The 24,388-nt window shown below is 45.4% G+C and overlaps 1 protein-coding gene across 1 annotated transcript in view; it reads left to right on the forward strand.

The window, feature by feature from the left end:
• The window catches only part of CERS6 (ceramide synthase 6), a 350,340-nt gene that overhangs the window by 161,237 nt on the left and 164,715 nt on the right, over positions 1-24,388 (forward strand). The window contains exon 4 of the mRNA XM_075317290.1: positions 11,592-11,649. Coding sequence (XP_075173405.1) covers positions 11,592-11,649 — 58 coding nt within the window. The remainder of the gene's footprint in view (positions 1-11,591; positions 11,650-24,388) is intronic.

A 24,388-nucleotide genomic window follows, 5' to 3' on the forward strand; every position in this document is an offset into this window, starting at 1 on the left:
TAGGTACAAGTTGTACTGATTTACATTCACGTAGATTTTGATTAACTCTGATCTGAGTAGTACCATGTACCTCAAGAAAAGACATTATACCCATAACAGCCAATTAGATTTAGATTTTTTTTCCATAAAATTATATATATATATATATATATATATATATATATATATATATATATACAGTACAGACCAAAACTTTGGACACACCTTCTCATTCAAACAGTTTTTTTTATTTTCAGGACTCTGAAGGCATCAAAACTATGAATTAACACATGTGGAATGAAATACTTAAAATAAGTGTGAAACACCTGAAAATATGTCTTATATTCTAGGTTCTTCAAAGTAGCCATCTTTTGCTTTGATTACTGCTTTGCACACTCTTGGCATTATCTTGATGAGCTTCAAGAGGTAGTCACCGGAAATGGTTTTCCAACAGTCTTGAAGGAGTTCCCGGAGATGCTTAGCACTTGTTGGCCCTTTTGCCTTCACTCTGCGGTCCAGCTCACCCCAAACCATCTTGATTGGGTTCAGGTCTGGTGACTGTGGAGGCCAGGTCATCTGGCGTAGCACCCCATCACTCTCCTTCTTAGTCAAATAGCCCTTACACAGCCTGGAGGTGTGTTTGGGGTCATTGTCCTGTTGAAAAATAAATTATGGCCCAACTAAACGCAAACCGGATGGAATAGCACGCCGCTGAAAGATGCTGTGGTAGCCATGCTGGTTCAGTATACCTTCAATTTTGAATAAATCCCCAACAGTCTAACGAGCAAAGCCCCCCACACCATCACACCTCCTCCTCCATGCTTCACAGTGGAAACCAGGCATGTAGAATCCATCAGTTCACCTTTTCTACAAAGACATGGTGGTTGGATCCAAAGATCTCAAATTTGGACTCATCAGACCAAAGCACAGATTTCCACTGGCCTAATGTCCATTTCTTGTGTTCTTTAGCCCAAACAAGTCTCTTCTGCTTGTTGCCTGTCCTTAGCAATGGTTTCCAAGTAGCAATTTTACCATGAAGGCTGCTGCACACAGTCTCCTCTTAACAGTTGTTGTAGAGATGAGAAAGCTGTGTCCAAACTTTTGGTCTGTATATATATATATATATATATATATATATATATATATACTAGAAGGTGGCCCGATTCTGCGCATCGGGTATTCTAGAATTTACTGTGTAGTTAATGTATAATTTGTGTTATATATATATATATATATATAGTTGTTGTTGTGTGTAGTTGCCAGTGTTTGTGTAGGGCGCTGTAAATGTTCTGGGTGTTGTCTGGGTGTGGGGGTGTGTGAGAGCGGTGCTGTTTGTGTGTTGTGTTGTGTGTGTTGCGTTGTTTGTGGAGCGCTGTGTGTCTGCAGCGTTCAGTGTGTGTGGTGCTGTGTGTGTTGCGCGGTTTGTGTGGGTGTAGAGTGCGTGTGTGTGTTTTGGGGGGAGGTATGTTTTGTGCAATGTGTGTGTGTTGCGCGGTATGTGCGTATATTTGTGTATGCCGCGGTGTTTGTGTGTTGGGTGTTGTGTGTGTGCGGCGTTGTCTGTGTGTGTGGGTGTCTGTGTAGGGTGGTGTTTGTGGTTCCCAGTGTGTGTGTGGTGTGTTGTGCGATGCGCGTGTGGCGGTGTGTGTGTGTGTTTTGGGGGAGGTGTGCACCCCCCATCGTGCTCCATCCCCCATGCTGTGCACCCCCCATCGTGCTCCATCCCCCATGCTGCGCAACCCCCATTGTGCTCCATCCCCCATGTTGTGCACCCCCCATCGTGCTCCATCCCCCATGCTGCGCACCCCCATCGTGCTCCATCCCCCATGCTGCGCACCCCCCATCGTGCTCCATCCCCCATGCTGTGCACCCCCCATCGTGCTCCATCCCCCATGCTGCACACCCCCAATTGTGCTCCATCCCCTATGCTGCGCACCCCCCATCATGCTCCATCCCCCATGCTGCATACCCCCATCGTGCTCCATCCCCCATGCTGCGCATCCCACATCGTGCTCCATTCCCCATGCTGCGCACCCCCCATCGTGCTCCATCCCCCATGCTGCGCACTCCCCATCGTGCTCCATCCCCCATGCTGCGCACTCCCCATCATGCTCCATCCCCCATGCTGCGCACCCCCATCGTGCTCCATCCCCCATGCTGCGCACCCCCTATCGTGCTCCATCCCCCATGCTGCGCACCCCCCATCGTGCTCCATCCCCCATCGTGCTCCATCCCCCATGCTGCGCACTTCCCATCGTGCTCCATCCCCCATCGTGCTCCATCCCCCATGCTGCGCACTCCCCATCGTGCTCCACAGTCACACATCAGACAGTATACACGCACACATCTGATTGCATACAATCACACCCCACTTCTCCCTGTGCCCTCCGGTGGGCGGTCCCAGCAGCTGTGCTGCACGCCGTGCTCCTCTGCCTTCTGCCGCCACTCACAGATCCGATCGCATACACTCACACATCAGAACACACGCACACATCCGATCGCATACACGCACACATCCGATCGCATACACGCACACACACACACACACACTGACGATATCGCACATACGCGCTCACACACTCACAACATCCGGAGATACCACATGCATCCGGCCATGTGATCCTCCGGCAGGTCCTGGAAGGTCACTGCACGCACAGTATCGCCGCCGAGAAGTAAGCGATATCACTGGATGTTGTGAGTGTGTGGATACAATCTGATGTGTGTGTGAGGTTTGTGTGAGAGTGAGTGTGATCTGATGTGTGTGTGTGCGTGTGTGTGTGTTCCGCCGCTGCAGGACCTTGATGCGCTCACCTGCTCCCAGTCGGCGTCTGGTGAGTATGACTGCGGGGTCTTCTTTCTTCTGTCTTCTCTCTTCTGGGGGTGCCCGCTGCCTATAATGAAGTGTCTTGCAGTGTCTTTAACGCTTTCACCGCTGCATGACACTTCATTATTGACCGCATCGTATGCCGGCTCCATGCACATGTGTACCGGGAGCCGGTGTACGCTGGTAACCATGATACACATCGGGTAACTAAGGGAAGCGCTTCCTATAGTTACGCGATGTGTATCATGGTTACACCGGCTCCGTCACGATCCCAGCATCGCAAGGTTATGTCTGGGCTGGGGGAGTCGGGGCTTCGTTTGAATTCGGGGGAAGGGGCGTGGCCGAGCGGTCGATGCGTGCGGAGGGTCGGGGTGAGAGGCCAATCCATGCGGGGGGTGGGGCCAGGCCGAGGCGAGCGGCCAATCCGTGCGGGTGGGCGGGGCCAATCCTAAAGTTGTCACTGTAACGACACAATTTTGGAGCAAGACAGACTGACAGACAGACAGACAGACAGAATAAGGCAATTATATATATATATACAGTGCCTACAAGTAGTATTCAACCCCCTGCAGATTTAGCAGGTTTGTTAAGATGCAAATAAGTTAGAGCCTGCAAACTTCAAACAAGAGCAGGATTTATTAACAGATGCATAAATCTTACAAACCAACAAGTTATGTTGCTCAGTTAAATTTTAATAAATTTTCAACATAAAAGTGTGGGTCAATTATTATTCAACCCCTAGGTTTAATATTTTGTGGATTAACCCTTGTTTGCAATTACAGCTAATAATCGTCTTTTATAAGACCTGATCAGGCCGGCACAGGTCTCTGGAGTTATCTTGGCCCACTCCTCCATGCAGATCTTCTCCAAGTTATCTAGGTTCTTTGGGTGTCTCATGTGGACTTTAATCTTGAGCTCCTTCCACAAGTTTTCAATTGGGTTAAGGTCAGGAGACTGACTAGGCCACTACAACACCTTGATTTTTTCCCTCTTGAACCAGGCCTTGGTTTTCTTGGCTGTGTGCTTTGGGTCGTTGTCTTGTTGGAAGATGAAATGACGACCCATCTTAAGATCCTTGATGGAGGAGCGGAGGTTCTTGGCCAAAATCTCCAGGTAGGCCGTGCTATCCATCTTCCCATGGATGCGGACCAGATGGCCAGGCCCCTTGACTGAGAAACAGCCCCACAGCATGATGCTGCCACCACCATGCTTGACTGTAGGGATGGTATTCTTGGGGTCGTATGCAGTGCCATCCAGTCTCCAAACGTCACGTGTGTGGTTGGCACCAAAGATCTCGATCTTGGTCTCATCAGACCAGAGAACCTTGAACCAGTCTGTCTCAGAGTCCTCCAAGTGATCATGAGGAAACTGTAGACGAGCCTTGATATGACGCTTTGAAAGTAAAGGTACCTTACGGGCTCGTCTGGAACGGAGACCATTGCGGTGGAGTACGTTACTTATAGTATTGACTGAAACCAATGTCCCCACTGCCATGAGATCTTCCTGGAGCTCTTTCCTTGTTGTCCTTGGGTTAGCCTTGACTCTTCGGACAAGCCTGGCCTCGGCACGGGAGGAAACTTTCAAAGGCTGTCCAGGCCGTGGAAGGCTAACAGTAGTTCCATAAGCCTTCCACTTCTGGATGATGCTCCCAACAGTGGAGACAGGTAGGCCCAACTCCTTGGAAAGGGTTTTGTACCCCTTGCCAGCCTTGTGACCCTCCACGATCTTGTCTCTGATGGCCTTGGAATGCTCCTTTGTCTTTCCCATGTTGACCATGTATGAGTGCTGTTCACAAGTTTGGGGAGGGTCTTAATTAGTCAGAAAAGGCTGGAAAAAGAGATCATTAATCCAAACATGTGAAGCTCATTGTTCTTTGTGCCTGAAATACTTCTTAATACTTTAGGGGAACCAAACAGAATTCTGGTGGTTTGAGGGGTTGAATAATAAATGACCCTCTGAATAAACTTTTCACAATTTAAAAAAAAAACAAAAAAAAAACAAAACATTCTTTATTGCTGCAGTGCATTTCACACTTCCAGGCTGATCTACAGTCCAAATGTCACAATGGCAAGTTAATTCCGAATGTGTAAACCTGCTAAATCTGCAGGGGGTTGACTACTACTTGTAGGCACTGTATGTATATATATATATATCTATATCTATATCTATATATATATATAAAATGCTATATTATAATAAATATAGTAGAAAAAAAAATTGCATTACTTCCACCCCTAATCAAATATTTGATCTATTAATTCTGATTTAAAGGAATAGTCTTTGAAAAAATGAAGATTATATTAAAAAGGGCAGCTTACTTTATACCCAATAACTTTACATTTTGGGTCAAAGATGGACTGCTAGGTTGTCGAGGTGAAAACTTCACAGGTCCAGTGGCCCCGTCAGTAGTCCATGGCTGCCGGATGATAGATCTGTGAACGTCTTGTGTCCTCGATACTTTTTGTGTTACTCTTTTTCTCTTTTGTTTAGTAGGTGTTATAGGTGAGTTTTACTTAAATGATGATGTTGCGCCTACAAATCAGAAGAAGTTTTGGGGATAACAGCCGGTAGAAAAAGGTTCGGAGAACTCCTATCCAATGGCCATGGGCTACTAACATGGCTTCTGGACCAGGGTCCTGGTAATCAATTCTCGAGCCACTAGAATCTACATATTCTACTCCACAATTTACATACAATCTTCCCACCAAGCACTTTCTAATAATTTCAATGAGAATTCAGCTACCAGCTACAGTTTCTGCTTGGAACCCACAACGGAAGGGTCAGTGGGTGCTCTCGTCGTCTGGCCTATCTTTAGAAAGACCACATGGACCAGGGCTCATCCCACTGAATACACGCACTCCTTCTCCATAGCCACAACCCTACTCAGACAACACAGGGCGAAGGAAACACACTCCAGTAAGTCTTTATTCGGCCATCAACAGATAACAGCATAGTACACTCCTAGCAAGGACATGAGATGGTGCAAGAGACTGAGTCTCACCTTCCCACTGGCCCACCAAGGATTAGAATGTTTGTGACTTCAGGGCATCCAGGGCTAGCAGCACCTGCTTTTGGTGGGCAGTCACTGAGAGGAGATAGTGGCAAGCTGTGGAAGCCGACCGAGCACAGTGAGGTACGTGGCCAGGTGACTAGATTGGCCCAACCTGAGTTCTCCAAATTAATTTGTGCACTCAGTGTTGGGTAGGGGAGCAGTTCTGTAATCCTCCAGCTGGAACCATGAAGTTACACTAGTGACAGGACCAAGGCTCCTTTTTAAATTCCTCAGCTCCCATTTCAGGGCATTGTGTCCCACAGGATGGGAGGAAAATAAAGATGGCTGTTCCCGAATTGTTCCCTGGTTCAATTAGACTGCATAATTGTTCTCCAAATGTGCAGATTAGTTCACCACAGGGGCTGATGCAATTGTAATGAGCAGGTATTTCACAGATTAACATACAAAAAGGGCACCAGACAGTCTCACATGAAACAATGGCTCATGTTCCTTGACTTACTGAACAAAGATATAGTAGGTCTGTCATAATTAAAAATAGTTCACCTCCCCACAAGTGGTCAGATTTTCCTCATTCCTCAGTCACCATCTGCATAGTAGAAAAAAAATAGTGCTGTCACCTGTTTAAGCAGTCTCTGCACAAAAGCTACAGCTGGTGGCTACACACATGCAAGCTCCATTCAGAGCAGCTAATCTGCATGCCAATGCGTACATTGGGAAATTGCAAATCTGCATCAGAAAACTAAGGGGTACTTTGCACGCTGCGACATTGCTAGCCGATGATAGCGATGCCGAGCGCGATAGTACCCGCCCCCGTCGCACATGCGATATCTTGTGATAGCTGCCGTAGCCAACATTATCGCTACGGCAGCTTCATACGCACTTACCTGCCCTGCGACGTCGCTCTGGTCGGCGACTCGCCTTCTTCCTAAGGGGGCGGGTCGTGTGGCGTCACAGCGTCAGTAAGCGGCCGGCCAATAGAAGCGAAGGGGCGGAGATGAGCAGAATGTAAACATCCCGCCCACCTTTTCCCTTCCGCATTGCCAGTGGACGGCAGGCGCAGGTAAGGTGATGTTTGTCGGTCCTGCGGCTTCACACACAGCGATTTGTGGAGCTGCAGGAATGACAAACAACATCGTACCTGCGGACGCACCGACATTATGAAAATGAACAACGTGACACAGATCAGTGATTTTGGACTGTTTCACGCTCGTTCATCTCTCCTAGGCTTTATACGTTGCGACGTCGTTACCGGCGCCGGATGTGCGTCACTTTCGATTTGACCCCGACGATATCGCAGTAGCGATGTCGCAACGTGCAAAGTACCCCTAAGGCGGGCTTTGCACACTACGACATCGCAGGTGCGATGTTGGTGGGGTTAAATTGAAAATGACGTACTTCCGGAATCGCATGCGACATCGTAGTGTGTAAAGGCTCGATGATACGATTAACGAGCGCAAAAGCGTCGTAATCGTATCATCGGTGCAGCGTCGGCGTAATCCATGATTACGCTGACGTGACGGTCCGATGTTGTTCCTCGTTCCTGCGGCAGCACCCATCGCTGTGTGTGAAGCCGCAGGAGCGAGGAACATCTCCTACCGGCGTCACTGCGGCTTCCGTAGGATATGCGGAAGGAAGGAGGTGGGCGGGATGTTTACATCCCGCTCATCTCCGCTCCTATTGGCCGCCTGCCGTGTGACGTCACAGTGACGCCATACGACACGCCCCCTTAATAAGGAGGCGGGTCGCCGGCCAGAGCGACGGTCGCAGGACAGGTGAGTCCATGTGAAGCTGCCGTAGCGATAATGTTCGCTACGGCAGTTATCACAAGGATATCGCTGCTGCGACGGGGGCGGGGACTATCGCGTTTGGCATCGCAGCATCGGCCTGTGATGTCGCAGCGTGCAAAGTGCCCCTAAGAGTCCGCCTTAGATTTTGCAAATTAACATTGTATATGTACACTTTAAAAAAATCCATTGTCTGAACATGACCTTACCGCCCAGGTATACCGCTCCTCAGGCTCGCTAGGGATATTGTGCACTCCTGCTTGATTGACAGTTTAGGCTAAAATAATTATTATGTTGCTAGCCTGAACTTTACGCTCTGCAATGCCGCTATATGAGGTAGCTTTGTCTCTGTGTAGGAGATGGTCAGGACACTCCCACTCCTGCAAAGTGTTATATTAAAGTGTATTGCATAATGTGGTTTTTGAATACTTTAAAGTGTAAGCTGTTCATGTCATACATGTATTATGGTTTTATGTAATGGAATAAATGGAAGGTTTGTTGGTGCAGGAAGAGTAATATGCAGGTTCTGGCAAGCACAGAAATAGATACTGTTGTTAAAGCAACAATGCCCCCTGTTCCAGGTGTGAGTTGGATTGGCTGACGCCTCCCCCTCTGGAGACTGTGCATGGTTTAACCCAGACAAAAAAAGCGCGTGGAAAGTGTCTGTGAGGAGCGAGAGATGGTCTGAGGGAGATTCAGCAAGTGGTTGTGTCACAAGTGTGGATAGAATGTTGCCTGAGGAGAAAACTCAGAGTTTGTTCAGTCGGTACCCGAACCAGGAGAAGACGTCGCCTGGATGAGCTCAGCTTCCCCGTGACCCCAGAGAAGAAAAGCTGCCTCCGTTCAGCCCCAGAGAAGTGTGCACCAACGGACTTCGTACCCCGAGAGAGTACCGGTTCCCCAGACAGTACCATGAATTTAGACTTGTGCGCATTGGTTGAGATTTAGTACAAGCCTCCATACTTAGAGTGCAATGTCTGCATGGTTCCTCTAGTGGAGGCCAGTTAGGTGAGAACACAGTGTAGCAAAGTATAAGTATATATTGTCTGCAGTCATTTGTATTGTTTTCCATTGTGATAGTTGAGGCGACAGATGTAGTTCACTGAATCATTTATCAGCTATTCTAAAATCCCCTTTTCCCTGTTGCCCATCAGCCCTTATGTGTAATCTCCCTGCAATAAAATACAGTTTTGTCTGTAACTGGTACTGTAACTTACTCTGCACCGTGGTGGTCCCTCTGCAGCACAAGAGGAGCACAGTAGCACTGACAATTGTCGGTAACAGGAGCTAAAAGTATACCCTAGCAATCCAGTCAGCTTCAGAGCAGCGCTTACAAGCTCTTTATGAAAGAACCTGTAAGCACTGTGCATATTCGGCCACAGTTGTTAAATAGCAGAGGTGCCGATAACCAAGGCACTCAGTCTGAATCTAAAATCTGCACATCCCAATAAGAACAGGAGTGTCCATTCTCTATCTGCAGCCTCCACTAGGGGGAGCTCACCGTAAATGAAAAATAATAATTTAAAAAATAATAATAGTAATAATAATAATAATAATAATAAAAAATCTTTATTTTTATAGCGCCAACATATTCTGCAGCGCTTTATAATTCAGGAGGATCATATACAAACAAGTAACATTTATAGAAAATACAATAATTAGAGGGAAAAAACAGACAACCCTGCTCGTGAGAGCTTACAATCTACAATGAGATGGGGGAGGGGGCAAGGTACAAGTGCTTATTTACAATGACAATCCAGCCATCTCAAATAAATGGCGGATAGATAAAGGCTGCCTGGACCTGTCAGCCAATCTTTGAGATGCTTTCAGGTGTGGTGGAGTTTAACGTGGAGTTATGTTCTGAGAAGTCGTGGAGGGACTATATGTGAATTGACTTTGATTATGGAGTATAATAGGCCACCCTAAAAAGTTGTGTTTTTAGGGAGCATCTGCAGATAAGTAAGTTGTGATTTGTCCTTGTTTCTAGAGGTAGAGCATTCCATGGGATTGGTGCAGCTCGGGAGAAGTCTTGAAACCTGGAGTGGGAGGTTCGGATTAATGTGGATGTTAGTTGAATGTCGTTTGCAGAGCGTAGAGAACATATGAAAAAAAAGAAATATTATTAATAATAATAATAATAATAATAATAATAATAAAAAAAATACACCACTAGTATTGAACTGGATGGAATCTGTAAAAACCTGTGTAGTGAGGTCCCCATAATAGCAGCTGAAGGAAAGACCCTCCCCCCCTCCCGGTCCTGGCTGTAAAAAAGACCTCAAGGCTGTATTGGAATGGATGTAATAATTTGATTTCTTCTGCTTTTAGTTTTGGTCAAGTTTTTACATTTTGAAGCATTGTTATTAGAAGCAATTGTGAAGGTGGAATAGAAATGACTTTAAATGACTTTTTATTCTTTTATCAGTGAAAGGTCAGCACTCGGAGATTGCATTCATGGGTAATTGTTGGAGCTGAAATGCATTCATTGTGGGACTTTTAACCCAGCAAGCCATTCTATATTTCATTGAAATAATAGCGCAGTGTTATAATTACCGTCAGAGAAAAAACTGCAGAAAAGTCCATTAAACAGAAAACACTTCCCCTAAATGTACCACTGTAAAGTTAATCATATTTCCCTCATTTAATGAGCGCGGCTTGATGAACTTACTTAAAAATACATTTAGCTCGTGAGCCGTGAAAATGAAAACACGATAGGTAAATGGCGCCTGGTGCCGTAATGACTCCGCATGTTATATATGAGCCATGCAGGTGTATGACGGTAATTGTGAAAAAATGAAAAAGTTAGTCCTGGAAACCTCCATATAGGCGCAAAGGCGCCTCACTGTCTACGGAGGAGACTCATGTATTCATGTGCACAGTGGGAGCTTCAGTGCCCTCCTATGTATTGATGGACCAGGTTGTGCTCATCCAGTGCTTCCTGGTTCAGGGTATGAATATAATGCCAAAAGTACGCACTATTACCCGAAACATAACCTAAAGATTCTCCAAATGCAAAACATTTATTATATGTAGCAATCTTTAGAATGACACTGCACGGTTCACATCTATGATGCCGATTGCCCTAATGGCCTGGAGGTGTCCTGTTGGGCAACCACTTTAAAGGAACACTGTCACCACAGAATGTTTGCTCAAACCAAGTACAGGCACTTGGTGCACCATTGCAAAGCCAAACATTTAGGTGCACCAAGTACAGGGTCTCAGTGTACCATGACTGGGTCAAATACTTTGGTGCACCAAGTAAAAGGCGATCAGTGCACTATGACGGGGCCACACATTTTTGTGCACTAAGTATAGGTGCTCGGTGCATCTTGGCAAGGCCAAAAATTTAGGTGCACCAAGTACAGGCGCTCGGTGCACCAAGGCAGGGCCAAACATTTAGGTGCATCAAGTATAGGCGCTCAGTGCACCATGACGGGGCCAAACATTTAGGTGCATCAAGTACAGGGGCTCAGTGTACCATGACGGGGCCACACATTTAGGTGCACCAAGTACAGGTGCTCGGTGCACCATGGCAAGGCCGAACATTTAGGTGCACCAAGTACAGATGCTTGGTGCACCATGGTGGAGCCAAACATTTAAGTGCACCAAGTACAGGTGCTCAGTGCACCATGATGGGGCCAAACATTTAAGTGGATCAAGTACAGGTGCTCAGGGCACCATGGCGGGGCAAAACATTGAAGTGCCTCGTTCTACCTACTGATTTTTCATCCATCTCCACCCTTCTATGGCTCTATGAAGCAAGAACCTGTAAATCATAATACAGAGGGATGTCAAGTCAGATGGAAAACCAGTAGGAGGGAAAAAGCACTAAAATGTTTGGCCCCGCCATGGTGCACCGAGCACCTGTACTTGGTTTTAACTGTCATTCTGTGTAGACACAGTCTTTTAATGAATATGTCTCCTTTTTGTTACATAAGTATAACATGTATATTTTAAAACTCACTACTTTATTTACTATGTTTTTTTACAGGTGGAAATTTACTTTTAACCTCTATATATTTACATATGGGGTCCAATATCTGAAAAAGGTAGGAACATGTATTTTTATATCTAAGGAATAACATTTTCATGCTCATGTGCAGTATATCTAGTGCTAATACAAAGTAGACAGTTATTAACTACATCCAGAAGCAGAACGAGCCTTCCATGTTAGCATAAAGTGTAACCATAGGTTTAATTTTTTTTTCATAAATCAATCGTACACATGAAAATAAGCAACTTTGTAATGTATCTTATCAGACAAATTAGCATCTTTCTCTGCCAGAATAGATCAGTCATTATCAAAATTCTCATTTCTGGGGTAAAATTTGTATTCCCATTACTGAGATAGGAGAAGGCGGTTGGTGCTGATGAGATTCTATGATAAAGGGGGGAAGGAGGCATTAGAGGAAAAGGGAGGAACTAGAGGCAGAGCTCCGCCCCTTCATCAATCTACATAGAATTTCATCAGTAAAAGCCGCCATCTCCTATCTCAGTAATGGGAAAGTCTTCACTGAGTATAGATTTTACCTCAAAATTGAGAATTTTAAGATTGGAAGTGCAGTCCAGGAGGAAAAAGAAGTAGTTTCGTCTTATAAGATATATTAAAAAGTTGCTTATTTTGAAATAAAAATTAAAACAACAGTTACGGTTTAAGTTTTCAGTCACATTTTTTTTTACTTTTTTGTACTGTACAGGGAATCTTTCAGCAGGTTTTTGCTACCTCATCTGAGAGCAGCATGATGTAGACCAAGAGGCCCTGAGTTCAACGATGTATCACTTAGATTACTGTATGATTTTGTAGTACTGTAGGGCAGTGCTGAGAAAGCTGCCCACGCCGACACCAGGCTTTCAGTGTACATTACCATAGACAGAAGTTGCTAACCACAAAAGGGGTAGAGTCGGACTACATCTCACATGCTGCTGAGACCCACTAATGAGGAAGATAAGAGGCTTAAACTAACATTGCAGGTAAAAAAAAAAGTAGACATTGGAATAAGACATGCAGGGCTGAATTTTCTGTTTTAACTCTTACAGCATGCTGTCTTGAGGTTACATTGAAGAGTCCCTTTAAGTAGTCTACAAAAATTGTTGTGATGGTTCTTGCACTTTACCTGCTGAAGCAGTTTTTTTTTCTTTTTTAGAATCATTTGTAGTTTTAATATCCAGAAAAGACTGGTTTATTAAAACATAATGACTAATTGTTTAAATCAGGTTTTTATGTAATTTATTATTTCAGTTATATTTTTTCCAATTTTCCATAATACTTACTATATGAATTAAAATGAGAAATCTTGCAATTTTCACACTCGTCACTAATACTAGCTCATACTTCCTGTTTTGTATAGAAGAATTGTCTGTTGCTTATAAACTCATGAATACCTGCATAGATCAATAAATATATGGATATCTAATTTTTGAATACATTATTCTTCTTCACATGAAAATATTTGCAAAAAGAATTAAAGTGTTAAATTTGACAAGTTTCAGAGAAAATATCACAAAAGGTAGACTTGCTATGAAATATTAGAACAAACAGTTCTTACCTACTACGGCCCATGATGGTCCAGCACTGCCTCTCTGATGCTCCCCACCGGTCTTGCTAGACGTTCCGTCATGATCTCTGGAGCCAATCACTGGCCTCAGTGGTCTCAATCCATCTATCCAGGCTGCACTGGTCTTGTAGCTGAGAAGAAGTGAAAGGTGGACCCAGCACCACAATCCAGTATAGTAAAATATCAAAAATGTATTGGGTATTAAAAATCCAACAGATCCAAAACTTGAGAGAGGACGCATAAGCGCACCTTACGCGTTTCGGACAATAAATAAAAACAAGTCCTTAATCATAGGTGACTATTCATACATGATTACCTATGATTAAGGACTTGTTTTTATTTATTGTCCGAAACGCGTAAGGTGCGCTTATGCGTCCTCTCTCAAGTTTTGGATCCGTTGGATTTTTAATACCCAATAAATTTTTGATATTTTACTATACTGGATTGTGGTGCTGGGTCCACCCTTCACTTCTTCTCAGCTGCATACCAGCCTGGCCGGTCTGGAGGACCACGAGCACCTGCAAGTCCTAGAGCGCTGTTGCCTATGGTAAGCTGAAGTCTCATTACTTTTTTCTTACTGGTCTTGTAGGCAGGATCTCACCGCTGCTGATTTGCTAGCAAAGACCGGTTGGGAACCTTAGAGAGGCAACACTGGAGCGGCAAGGGGTCATGATTGGTTCCCATGACAAATCCTTAGCGTTTTTAGAATTTTTGATTTCTGTATTGCTTAGTTCACTTGTCGCTGGGGTTTACTGTATATTAATGCCCTGATTGTGTATTAAAGCTGCCATAAAGTGATAATGGAGTGCAGCAAACTGTGCCTTGTATTTGGTTTATTCATTTCATTGGTCTCTCTCGATATATAAAAAGTTGCCTAGCAACTATTTCACTCCGAAGACTTTTGAAAAGATTTGGAATATTCAAAAAATTCTTTGTCAATGCCAGAGCTCCGTACATTCTTCTCTATCACATACGTAGAAATCACTATTTGTGCTGACTAGAAAACCAATATTAACCATAACGGGATCTACTCTAGCGCTTCTCGTAGGGAATGTGTTTTTTTTTTTCCCCTGAAATGTTCAGCTGCTCATTCCTGTGCTATGGAATTAATTTATCTCTATTATACCGTCTGCTACATCTCTGTGGGGAGCGGCTGTAGGCAAAATACCGATTAGCCGTTTCTTTCTGCTCGGTGAGAATTACATTTTCGGTTTGAGGTGAAGTTCTTTGTCTGCAATAAAAGTAAATTATTTATTATGCCTTTTATACAAAATTTCTTGTGTGGCACTCTGTAAAATGTATTAGCCGGTATGTGCACCTGGTAATATTCGTTTAATCTTCACAATTGTAAGGGTCAATGAGAAAAGAAAAAAAAAATTGTAAGGGATCATTCAGATGTTGTTTTTTCGCGGACAATTTTGGTGTTTTTATTTATCTGTTCGTACCTATTATAGACTACGGGGCTGTTCAGATGTCCTATATAATTTGGAATGAATGATCCCCACAATATTATGGAGACGTGACTGATTTTCAGATCAGTTTTGAATCAATCTTGTGTGGCGCCCCTGACTGTCAGGTGCCACAGGGTACTACATCCAACCCCGGATTCCTGGAAGACCACTGCTAGTAAAACACCATAACACACACACAAACCACGCCCATTTCCCCAGAGTGGTTAAAAGGCCAGAAATGGACTTGTCGGGTGGTCACCTATAGGCTGGGACGCATCCAATCCACTAGTCAGAAACCTGGGAAGAGGAGGGGCTAGTCAGTGAAGTGGACGGATGACGGACATCTTGTCAGATAGAAAGTAACTAGACACCAAGTCAGTCAGAAGTTGACGTGCTGACGGAAAGTGTGCAGTGACCTACTGAGTAAAAAGGAGTACGGTTGCCGGGGAGAGTACGTTGAAGTACTCACTGGACCGAGCACCGACTGGGTACAGAGCCCTGGTTCAGGAAGACGCTTTAGGCTCACCTGATAACAATCTGCCTGGTAAGGGGGCCATCAAGTACTATGCTGACATTAGTGTCCGGGCACAGCAGCAGAGAGGGAACCTGGGAATGGGGACAGAGATCCGACCCATGAGAAGTTCAAGCTGCCTGCAGTATGGGCCAGGACGGAGACAACAGGAGAGGACCCCAAAACGCTCCAAGCGACGGGACACACCAACTACTACTACAGGGTGCATGGAGGTAAAGCTCACCAGTTCACTACACCGGCACTGGAACAAAGGGAATACCGGATTGGTAAAGACCATCACTAGCTGGGTGGCAGCAACTCCAAAGCAGTGAGTAAAGCACAAGGTAGCCTGCAGCACCTGTGTCGTCTGAGTTCTTCCTATACATCCGCACCCATATACTACAACCACCATCATCCTCCCCTAGGGCCTAGCTCTACTTGCGGAGAGCCATCACACCTAAGTGTCCCAATATTTTTTTATTATTAAATATGGGAGTTTGTATTTGCCCGTTCGGCGGTACACACTAATATTAAAAAAAATATATTTATGTAATAAAAAAAAGTTTATCCATGTTTTTTTTTTATGTGCCCCGTAATATGAAAATAGTGCACAGCACTGTAAAAGCAGCACTGCTGTGTACACTTCTGTCATTTGTGACTTCTCTTAATCACTTCAAGTTCCGGAAACTCTGAAGTGATGAAAAGAAGTGACATGCTCCTTCTTTTGGTGGCTTCTGAGTGGAGCACATAGTGACATGTCCATTTTCGCCCTGCAGCACAAATGTCACATGGACCACACACTGATGTGATCGGTGTGACATCAGTGTGACATGTACCAGAGGACACCTCACTGAAACTAAGTGGATTTTTATGTCTCCGACGCTGCTGTTGCTTCTGGGTCTGGCTCATTATGCCTCATGAATATTCACTGCACTGAACTGCAGACCCGGAGCAAATGTGATAGCAGCACCAGAGACAGCAGCGCTGGCAGCACAGATGTCACACAGACAACACACTCAGCGTCGGACTGGCTACCGGAGGAATCTCCAGTAATACCAGGCCTGGCCGCGGTTACCTGCCCTGAACTCTGGAGCTCTCACCTGAGCTCTGTTGTACAGTCTGAACTGAACTGCGAGCGCTGAGTGATTTATTCCCCGGCGATTGCGGTTCAGTTCATGACAGCTGCAGACAGTCCGGGCTGCACTACGGAGCTGTCACCTGAACTCTGGATTGTAGCCCGGCCTGTCTGCAGCTGTCATGAACTGAACCGCAATCGCTGGGGAATCACTCAATGCTTGCGGTTCAGTCTAGGCTGCACTCAGGAGCTCAGGTGAGAGATCCAGAGTTCAGTGGAGGTAACCGCGGCCAGGCCTGGCATTACTGGAGATTCCTCCTGTAGCCAGTCCGAATCTGCGCACACTTATATGATATGTGTAACAACAGTATGACATGTACCAGAGGACACCTCACGGAACTTAAATGGATTTTTATACTTACCTGTCTCTGGCTTTGCTGTCTCCAGCGCTGCTGTTGCTTCCGGGCCCGCTCATTATGCCTCATGAATTTTCACTGCACTGACTGCATACCCGGAGCAAGTGTGACAGCAGCAGCAGAGACAGATAAGTATATCCTGATAGCACACGGACACCACACTGATGACACACACACTGAGACATGGGACTCCGAAACAGAACGTTGGTTTTATGCACGGATGTGTGAAGGGGGCCTAACAGATTTATTTCCCGAAGTGCCGTCACCCATTACAGCTTGGTGGCTGTGCTGTCATCTGACACCGGATGCACATACCCTTACTAGAAAAAAAAAAATAAAATCTGTGAAGGGGATCCTATGTGGACGCCGCACACAACAATTTAAGGTTGCAGTGAAAAAGCAGCAACCGCCCCCCCCCCCCTAAAAAACTAAAATTGCAAACAAATGGAAAACTGTCACGAGTTCATGTAAATAGTGTAAGATTTTAAAACTTTTCATTATACAAAGCAAAGAATTGTTGGTAATAATGAAATTCTCTTATGCAAATACCTAAAGATAAAGAATACTTGTCTTACAAAGTATGTATATACTATTATACTTACAAATTGCGCATTTTCATCCAGAAGTGATGTAACCTTGGAAACATGCACAAAAATAGCTGAAAGGAAATTTCATGTAGGATGGAGACACTTTCTGATTTTGAGATTTTTTTTTCTTTTAATAAACACGGGATTTTTGACTGTTTCAGACTATACTTTGTGATCAGAAGGAAAAGTTTTTGCAGCAGTCACTAAAATATTCATCTCTTCATTAGGAAATGTCCAATTTTTCAAGTGGAATCCACTTTACAAAACAATCAAAATTTTGAAGATTCTTTTTTTTTTTTAATTTAAATCTTACTTTTCCTGAAGTTTTTTTCTGAAGCCGTTTTGAAGAAATTTGGAAAAGTTTTTTTCCTGGAGTGATTTTTTTATTTTTTTTTTAAGCCTTTCGATATGACAATGCTTAGTTTGGAGTGGCTTCGGTCACCATCTATTACAAAGGATTGTCAGGAACTTTAGTTTTGCCCAGGCATCTGTTCCAAAATCCTCCTTAAAAACAATTCCAAAAACTCTTTCTTAAAACAACGGCCAAAATTTTATTTTTATGGGAAATCTATTTTCCTATTCATATGTTCAGTTTTTTAGAGGTTTTTTTTCTAAAACAGTTTTTAAAAAAGCAGATGAAAAAAAAGAAGAGCATGCCACATCTTCTAAGTGGACTACAAGAATTTCCGGCACTTCCTAATCTCATAGTCTTAACTGGTGCAAACTGAACATGACATACAATATCCAAAATAAATTTGTAGGGTTGTCCAGAAAACAGGTCCAAAGATTAAAAGTAAAAAGTTTTTTTTTCTTTATTTCATCGTAGATAAAATTCCATCATGTCAAGTACAAAAAATATAGAGCAGGAGGACGCGTTTCGGATATCACATCTTTATTGGAGACAGAATAAGGATGTGATATCCGAAACCCTGCTCTATATTTTTTGTACTTGACATGATGGAATTTTATCTACGATAAAATAAAGAAAAAAAAACTTTTTACTTTTAATCCTTGGACCTGTTTGCTGGACAATCCTACAAATTTATTTCCTTATCTGCCTGGAGTTGGCTTTCTCCTTCTGGTCCATGCACGGTCAGAAATTGCTGGTCTCTAATGAATTACAACAGGTGAGCTGGACTGTTCTTTGAATAATATCCAAAATAGCAGTTGCACTCAAGTAAAGGGAAGGAGAAAAAAACAAGAATGTAGATGGTGAGCACTGGAATATGGATATGGATTACTGCCAAGAAAACTTTTTTTGAAAAATATGAGTTACTTAGCAAATAAAGGTGGCCAAATTTATATGTGCCAAGATACCATGTCAAGGTGTAAATCCTGCTTTACACATTGCAATTTTGCATACGATTTCGTATGCGATTTGCAACGCCCCCATCGTATGTGTGGCACGTTCAATTTTTTGAACGTGCCGCACAAACGATTAACCCCCGTCACACGTACTTACCCGTCCATACGACCTCGATGTGGGCGGCGAACGTCCACTTCCTGGAGTGGGAAGGACGTTCGGCGTCACATTGACGTCACGCGGCAGCCGGCCAATAGAAGCGGAGGGGCGGAGCTATGCGGGATGTAAACATCCCACCCACCTCCTTCCTTCCGCATTGTGGGCCGGGAGCCGCAGGACACAGGTAAGATCTGTTCATCGTTCCCGGGGTGTCACACACTGCAATGTGTGCTACCCCGGGTACAATGAACAATCTGACATGCAATTCTAGAGACAGGTACGATGTGTATGCGCTGGACGTTTTAACGTTCAATCGCAATCGCACGTACCTGTCATACACTGCAATGTACTTACGATGCCGGATGTGCGTCATTTACGACGTGACCCTGCCGACACATTGTAAGATACATTGCAGCGTGTAAAGCGGGCTTAACTCTCATCTGGGTCTTAAGGCCACGTTACACGCAACGATATTGCTAAAAAGATATCGCTGGAGTCACGGAATTCGTGACGCGCATCCGAACTTGTTAGCTACGTCGTTGCGTGTGACACCTACGAGCGTCCGCTAACGATCAAAAATACTCAGCAAATGGTTGATCATTGACACGTCGTTCATTTCCCAAATATCGTTGCTGGTTCAGGACGCAGGTTGTTTGTCATTCCTGAGGCAGCACACATCGCTACGTGTGACACCCCGGGAACGTCGAACAGCGTTCCTGCGTCCTCCGGCAATGAGGTGGGCGTGTCGTTAATGTGGCTGCTCCCCGCCCCTCCGCTTGTATTGGTGGGAAGCTGTGTGACGTCACTGCGACGCCGCACGAACCTCCCCCTTAAAGAAGAGGTTGTTCGCCAGCCACAGCAAGGTCATTAGGAAGGTAAGTACATGTGACGCGTACCTGCGATATCGTTTGCCATGGGCAGCGATTTGCCCATGACGCATGAATGACGGAGGCCGGTGTTATCGCAGCGTGTAAAGCTGCCTTTACTCGAATTTCTATGCTCTCTTGTCCAAACTGACCTTTTATATGGGCTAGGTAATAATACTCTGGAACAAGAAAGTGCAATAGGGTCTTACCAGGTAGGGAAAATAATAGTCAGAAATAAGGCGCATTCACCTATTGGGGTTGTGACAGTCACAACCCCTTTAAACACGTGCAGAGATAGTAACAGCCGCAGCCCCGAGGTGTAAAGTCTGCTTTACACGGGACGACCGATCGTGCGATTTCACGATCGATCGTACCCGCCCCCGTCGTTTGTGCGTCACAGGCAAATCACTGCCCGTGTCGCACAAAGTTGTGAAACCGCCGTCACACGTACTTACCTGCTGAGCGACCTCGCTATGGGCGGCGAACGTCCACTTCCTTAATGGGGAGGGACTTTCGGCGTCACAGCGACGTCACACAGCCGCCGGCCAATAGAAGCGAAGGGGCGGAGATGAGCGGGATGTAAACATCCCGCCCACCTCCTTCCTTCCGCATAGCTGGCGGGAGCCATGGGACGCAGGTAAGCAGAGTTCATCGCTCCCGTGGTGTCACACGGAGCGACGTGTGCTGCCACGGGACCGATGAACAACCGGAACAAGTAAAAATAAACGATATTATGAAACTGAGCGACGAGTACACGACTCACAATTTGTGAGCGATACTGCGTCGCTCAGAGGTTTCACACGAGACGACGTCGTGTATGATGCCGGATGTGCATCACGAAAACCGTGACCCCGACGATGCATCGCACGATCCGTCGTCTCGTGTAAAGCACCCTTAAGACATAGAAATCAGTAGAAGAAGAAATTGGGTATGTGCCGCGTCCCGCTATTATGCTGCCCCTTGCTCGATGGCAGCCGAGCCGCTTGGGTCCGGAATTTCAGTGGGTGGCTCGAGGGTCTCTGGATGCGTGGGTCCTGCGGTCACTCTGACCAAAAAGGAGCCATGTTTAAGTTCGTGACGCCACCCACGGGGGGTGGTGAAGGTGGACACCATCGCTGCAGTTACGGGGCACCCGAGGGAGATGTTGCGCAGCAAGTTGTTAACCTCTCCGTGGGTAGGGATGGTGGCCCCGGGACCCATAGGGGGAGTTGGGCGGTGTAGGGAGATGGGCGGCCGGAGGGCTCTGATGTTTTCACTATTAGTAAACACACGAGTCTCTGGTAAACCAAGGTGATGGTGGTCAGTGCCCGCAGCCGGCTGCAGTCTGGTCCCCCACCCGGTTGGTGGTCTCTGTCTTTCTGCTGCACCTTTTGTGTGATGGTGGACTACCTGCGCTTGCAACTTTAGGAGTCCGCTCCCCGGCTTGTGGTTGCCGGAGGAGCCCTTTGCCCGCAGACGCTGGCCCGTGGGATCTCTCTGCCGTGGCGGTGGCTTTCTATCCCCCTCGTTGGGCTGTTGTCTTCATTCGGGACTTTGGGTGGGACAGGACCTATAGTCCTGGCCGCAATCATTTAATTATCTAGCCCCCAGTAGCTTCTGGACCTAGCTTCAGGGTCTGAGTACCCCCTTTGTGCTCTGGTTTCCGAGTCGGTTCCCCAGGTCGGTATCGGTGGGCCACAACCCTGTCCCGGTCCACCACGGTTCCACCGAGCCGTTTTCCCGGCTCCTGCAGACAGAGGCCTCCGTCTGCCTCCTAGCCAAAGGTGCCCGGGCTCCTCCTGCTGTCACCTTTCTAGGGGACTGGTGTTATGCGGGGCCCTATCTGTCACTATCTGGCCCGGCCAGGGCGTCACACTATCGCCACGGAATCCGATACTAATATAATTCCATTATTGTTTGTACAGGTCGACGCGTTTCAGAGACATCCGTCTCCTTCATCAGGACTTCAAAGGAACAGTATGTCATCAGCTGCAGATAAGCTTCTATATATACAAGTGAAGTGCCCCTGCAGATAAACTTCTATATATACATATACTTCACTTGTATACAGAGAAGCAGTTGATGACATACTGTTCCTTTGATGTCCTGATGAAGGAAATGGATGTCTCTGAAATGCGTCGACCTGTACAAACAATAAAGGAATTAGATTAATATCAGATTCCATGGTGACAGCGCGGCACATACACGATTTCTTCTTCTACTGATTTCTACTTTTATATAGGCTAGAATAGGATCTATGCGGATCAGGATGACATTTAGTCCAACGTAAGTGCTGTCAAATCGAGTAGCTGCAAAAAAGGGTGTCAGCAACAGTTAAAAAACAGTTCCGAAACGCTTCAAAACTACTTTAGGAAACATTTCAGGAAATGGAAAACTCCACCAAAAACTTTCCCCACCTTTCCCCTGCAAAACAAAGAAAAAAAAACATTTCCAAATTTTATGTACACAGTATTTTTTGCTGCGTTTTTAGAGCGGAAAACTCATTTTTTCTGTACTTTTGAGATCTGAAGGAGGATTTGAAGAGTTTTGCTCCACAAGGACTGAAAAAACTCCTCTGCGTGCACATAACCTAAAGGTATGTGCATCCCGGCGCAGGTGCCAAGATTTCCCAGATGAAGCCGCGTCAAGAAAACACTGGCTATTGTTTTCCTGGAGTGGCTTCACCTGTGACTATGTCGTCAATCTTGTGGCTTCTCCGTTACCAGCGACTTTCATTCTATACTGTTATGGACAAAGAGCGGGAAGTTAAAGTGACATAAGATGAATTTGCAAACAGCAAAGTCATTTTGATATTGCTGTGCACTATGTTCATCTGATGAGGCACTTTTGCTGTGCATTTTTCTACAGATTCTGGGCAAAAAGACGCCATGTGCACATACTCTAAAACAGTATCTTCTTGATATACTTGGTTTTTAATTGTCTGGAAAAAAAGTCTTTGTGAACATAGCCTAATGCTGTGTGCCCACAATGAGTTTTTGCGGTCTACATATCCTTAGCAGTCTACAGGGATTTAAGGGGGCTTTACACGCAACGATATCACTAACGATATTTCGTCGGGGTCACGGAATTCGTGACGCACATCCGGCCTCGTTAGCGACGTCGTTGCGTGTGACACCTGTTAACGATCAAAATTACTTACCTAATCGTTGATCGTTGACACGTCGTTCATTTCCCAAATATCGTTGCTGGTGCTGGACGCAGGTTGTTCGTTGTTCCTGAGGCAGCACACATCGCTACGTGTGACACCCTGGGAACGACGAACAACAACGTACCTGCATCCTGCCGACAACGAGGTGGGCGTGTCGTTATTGCGGCTGGCCCCCGCCCCTCCGCTTCTATTGGCGGGCCGCTGTGTGACGTCGCTGTGATGGCGAACTAACCTCCCCCTTAAAAAAGAGGTTGTTTGCCGCCCACAGCGACGTCGCTAGGAAGGTAAGCATGTTTGACGGTCACTAGCGATTTTGTCCGCCACGGGCAGCGATTTGCCCGTGGCGCACAAACGACAGGGGCGGGTGCTTTCATGAGCGACATCGCTAGCGATGTCGCTGTGTGTAAAGCAGCCTTTACTCCTGTAGAGCTGAAGACCAGTGAGTCTGAATCAGCCAACGTCCGGCTCTAGCTGAACAATCCAGAAGCCTCAGGTTGCTTGTCAGACTCTGCAGTGTGAACAGAGTTTGATGCCACAATGCCAGCAGGTGTGTACAGAACTGAACATCGCATGACATAGAATTACATTAGCTGCAGAAAAATATACATATATTTTAGTGCATTTTTGCATTGGAAACAGACTAAAAATACATGTAATATGCCTAATAAGTGTTGTAAAAGAAAAATACTAACACGTATGAAAAACCAGCTTTATTTATAACATGACACAACAAAAAGAGACAAAAGCTGCACTGTCAAAAGCGCATATAAAAAAAAGTATTCAAAAACACGTTGAAAAAAATGCAAGTGACCTAATTTATCAGGTGCAGAATCTCTGAAACATCAAAACCTCAACAAAGGCTCATCGTGGGAACGCAGCCTGAGGATAGTGCTACACATAGAAAAAAGTTATTATAGGGGAATTTTTGTAAGTCAGTTTTTTGCACTGAAATATCGCAGTGTCGCACAATGTTTGATAGATTTCCACTTTTTACTCCACCCCTGTGCTGAACTTAGCTTGCAACTTTGTGTTATTTTTTTATTTTTAAAGTCACAATTCATAATTCTTTCTTAAAGGGAACCTGTCAGGTCCAATATGCACCCAGAACCACGAGCAGTTCCGGGTGTATATTGCTAATCTCTGCCTAACCGTCCCTGTATCTAGTAGCATAGATAAAGAGGTCTTTAGGAAAGAACTTTTAATGCATGCTAATAAGTGAGGGCACTAGCCCCCTGGGCTAATAAATGCGCAGCATCACAGGATGACCTCACTTACCTCTCCGCTGCCATTGCCGCCCAGTGATGGATTTCGGCTCAGTGTGTATGACCCTGGAATTTGGGTCATGCGCACTATGAAGCCGGGTGTACGTGTCCTGGCTTCAAACTGAAGCAGTGCGTTGCGCATGACCCAAACTCCGGGGTCATGCGCACTGAGCCGAAATCCCCCCGTCGGATGCGATGGCAGCATATAGGGGAGTGAGATCAGCCTGTGATGCTGCGTATTCATTAGTATGATAGCACACCTACAGGAGCCTTCTAACATGCTAATGAACGGAACTAACGCCCTCACGACTTGTCCCTAACCTCATTAGCATATGGTAAAAGATCTTTAGAAATACTTTTTCTAAAGATCTCTTTATCTATGCTAGTGTATACAGGGACGGTTAGGCAGGGATTAGCAATATACACCCAGAACTGCTCGTGGTACTGAGTGCAGA

This window comes from Anomaloglossus baeobatrachus, chromosome 7, assembly GCF_048569485.1.
Source record: "Anomaloglossus baeobatrachus isolate aAnoBae1 chromosome 7, aAnoBae1.hap1, whole genome shotgun sequence".
NCBI lineage: Eukaryota > Metazoa > Chordata > Amphibia > Anura > Aromobatidae > Anomaloglossus > Anomaloglossus baeobatrachus.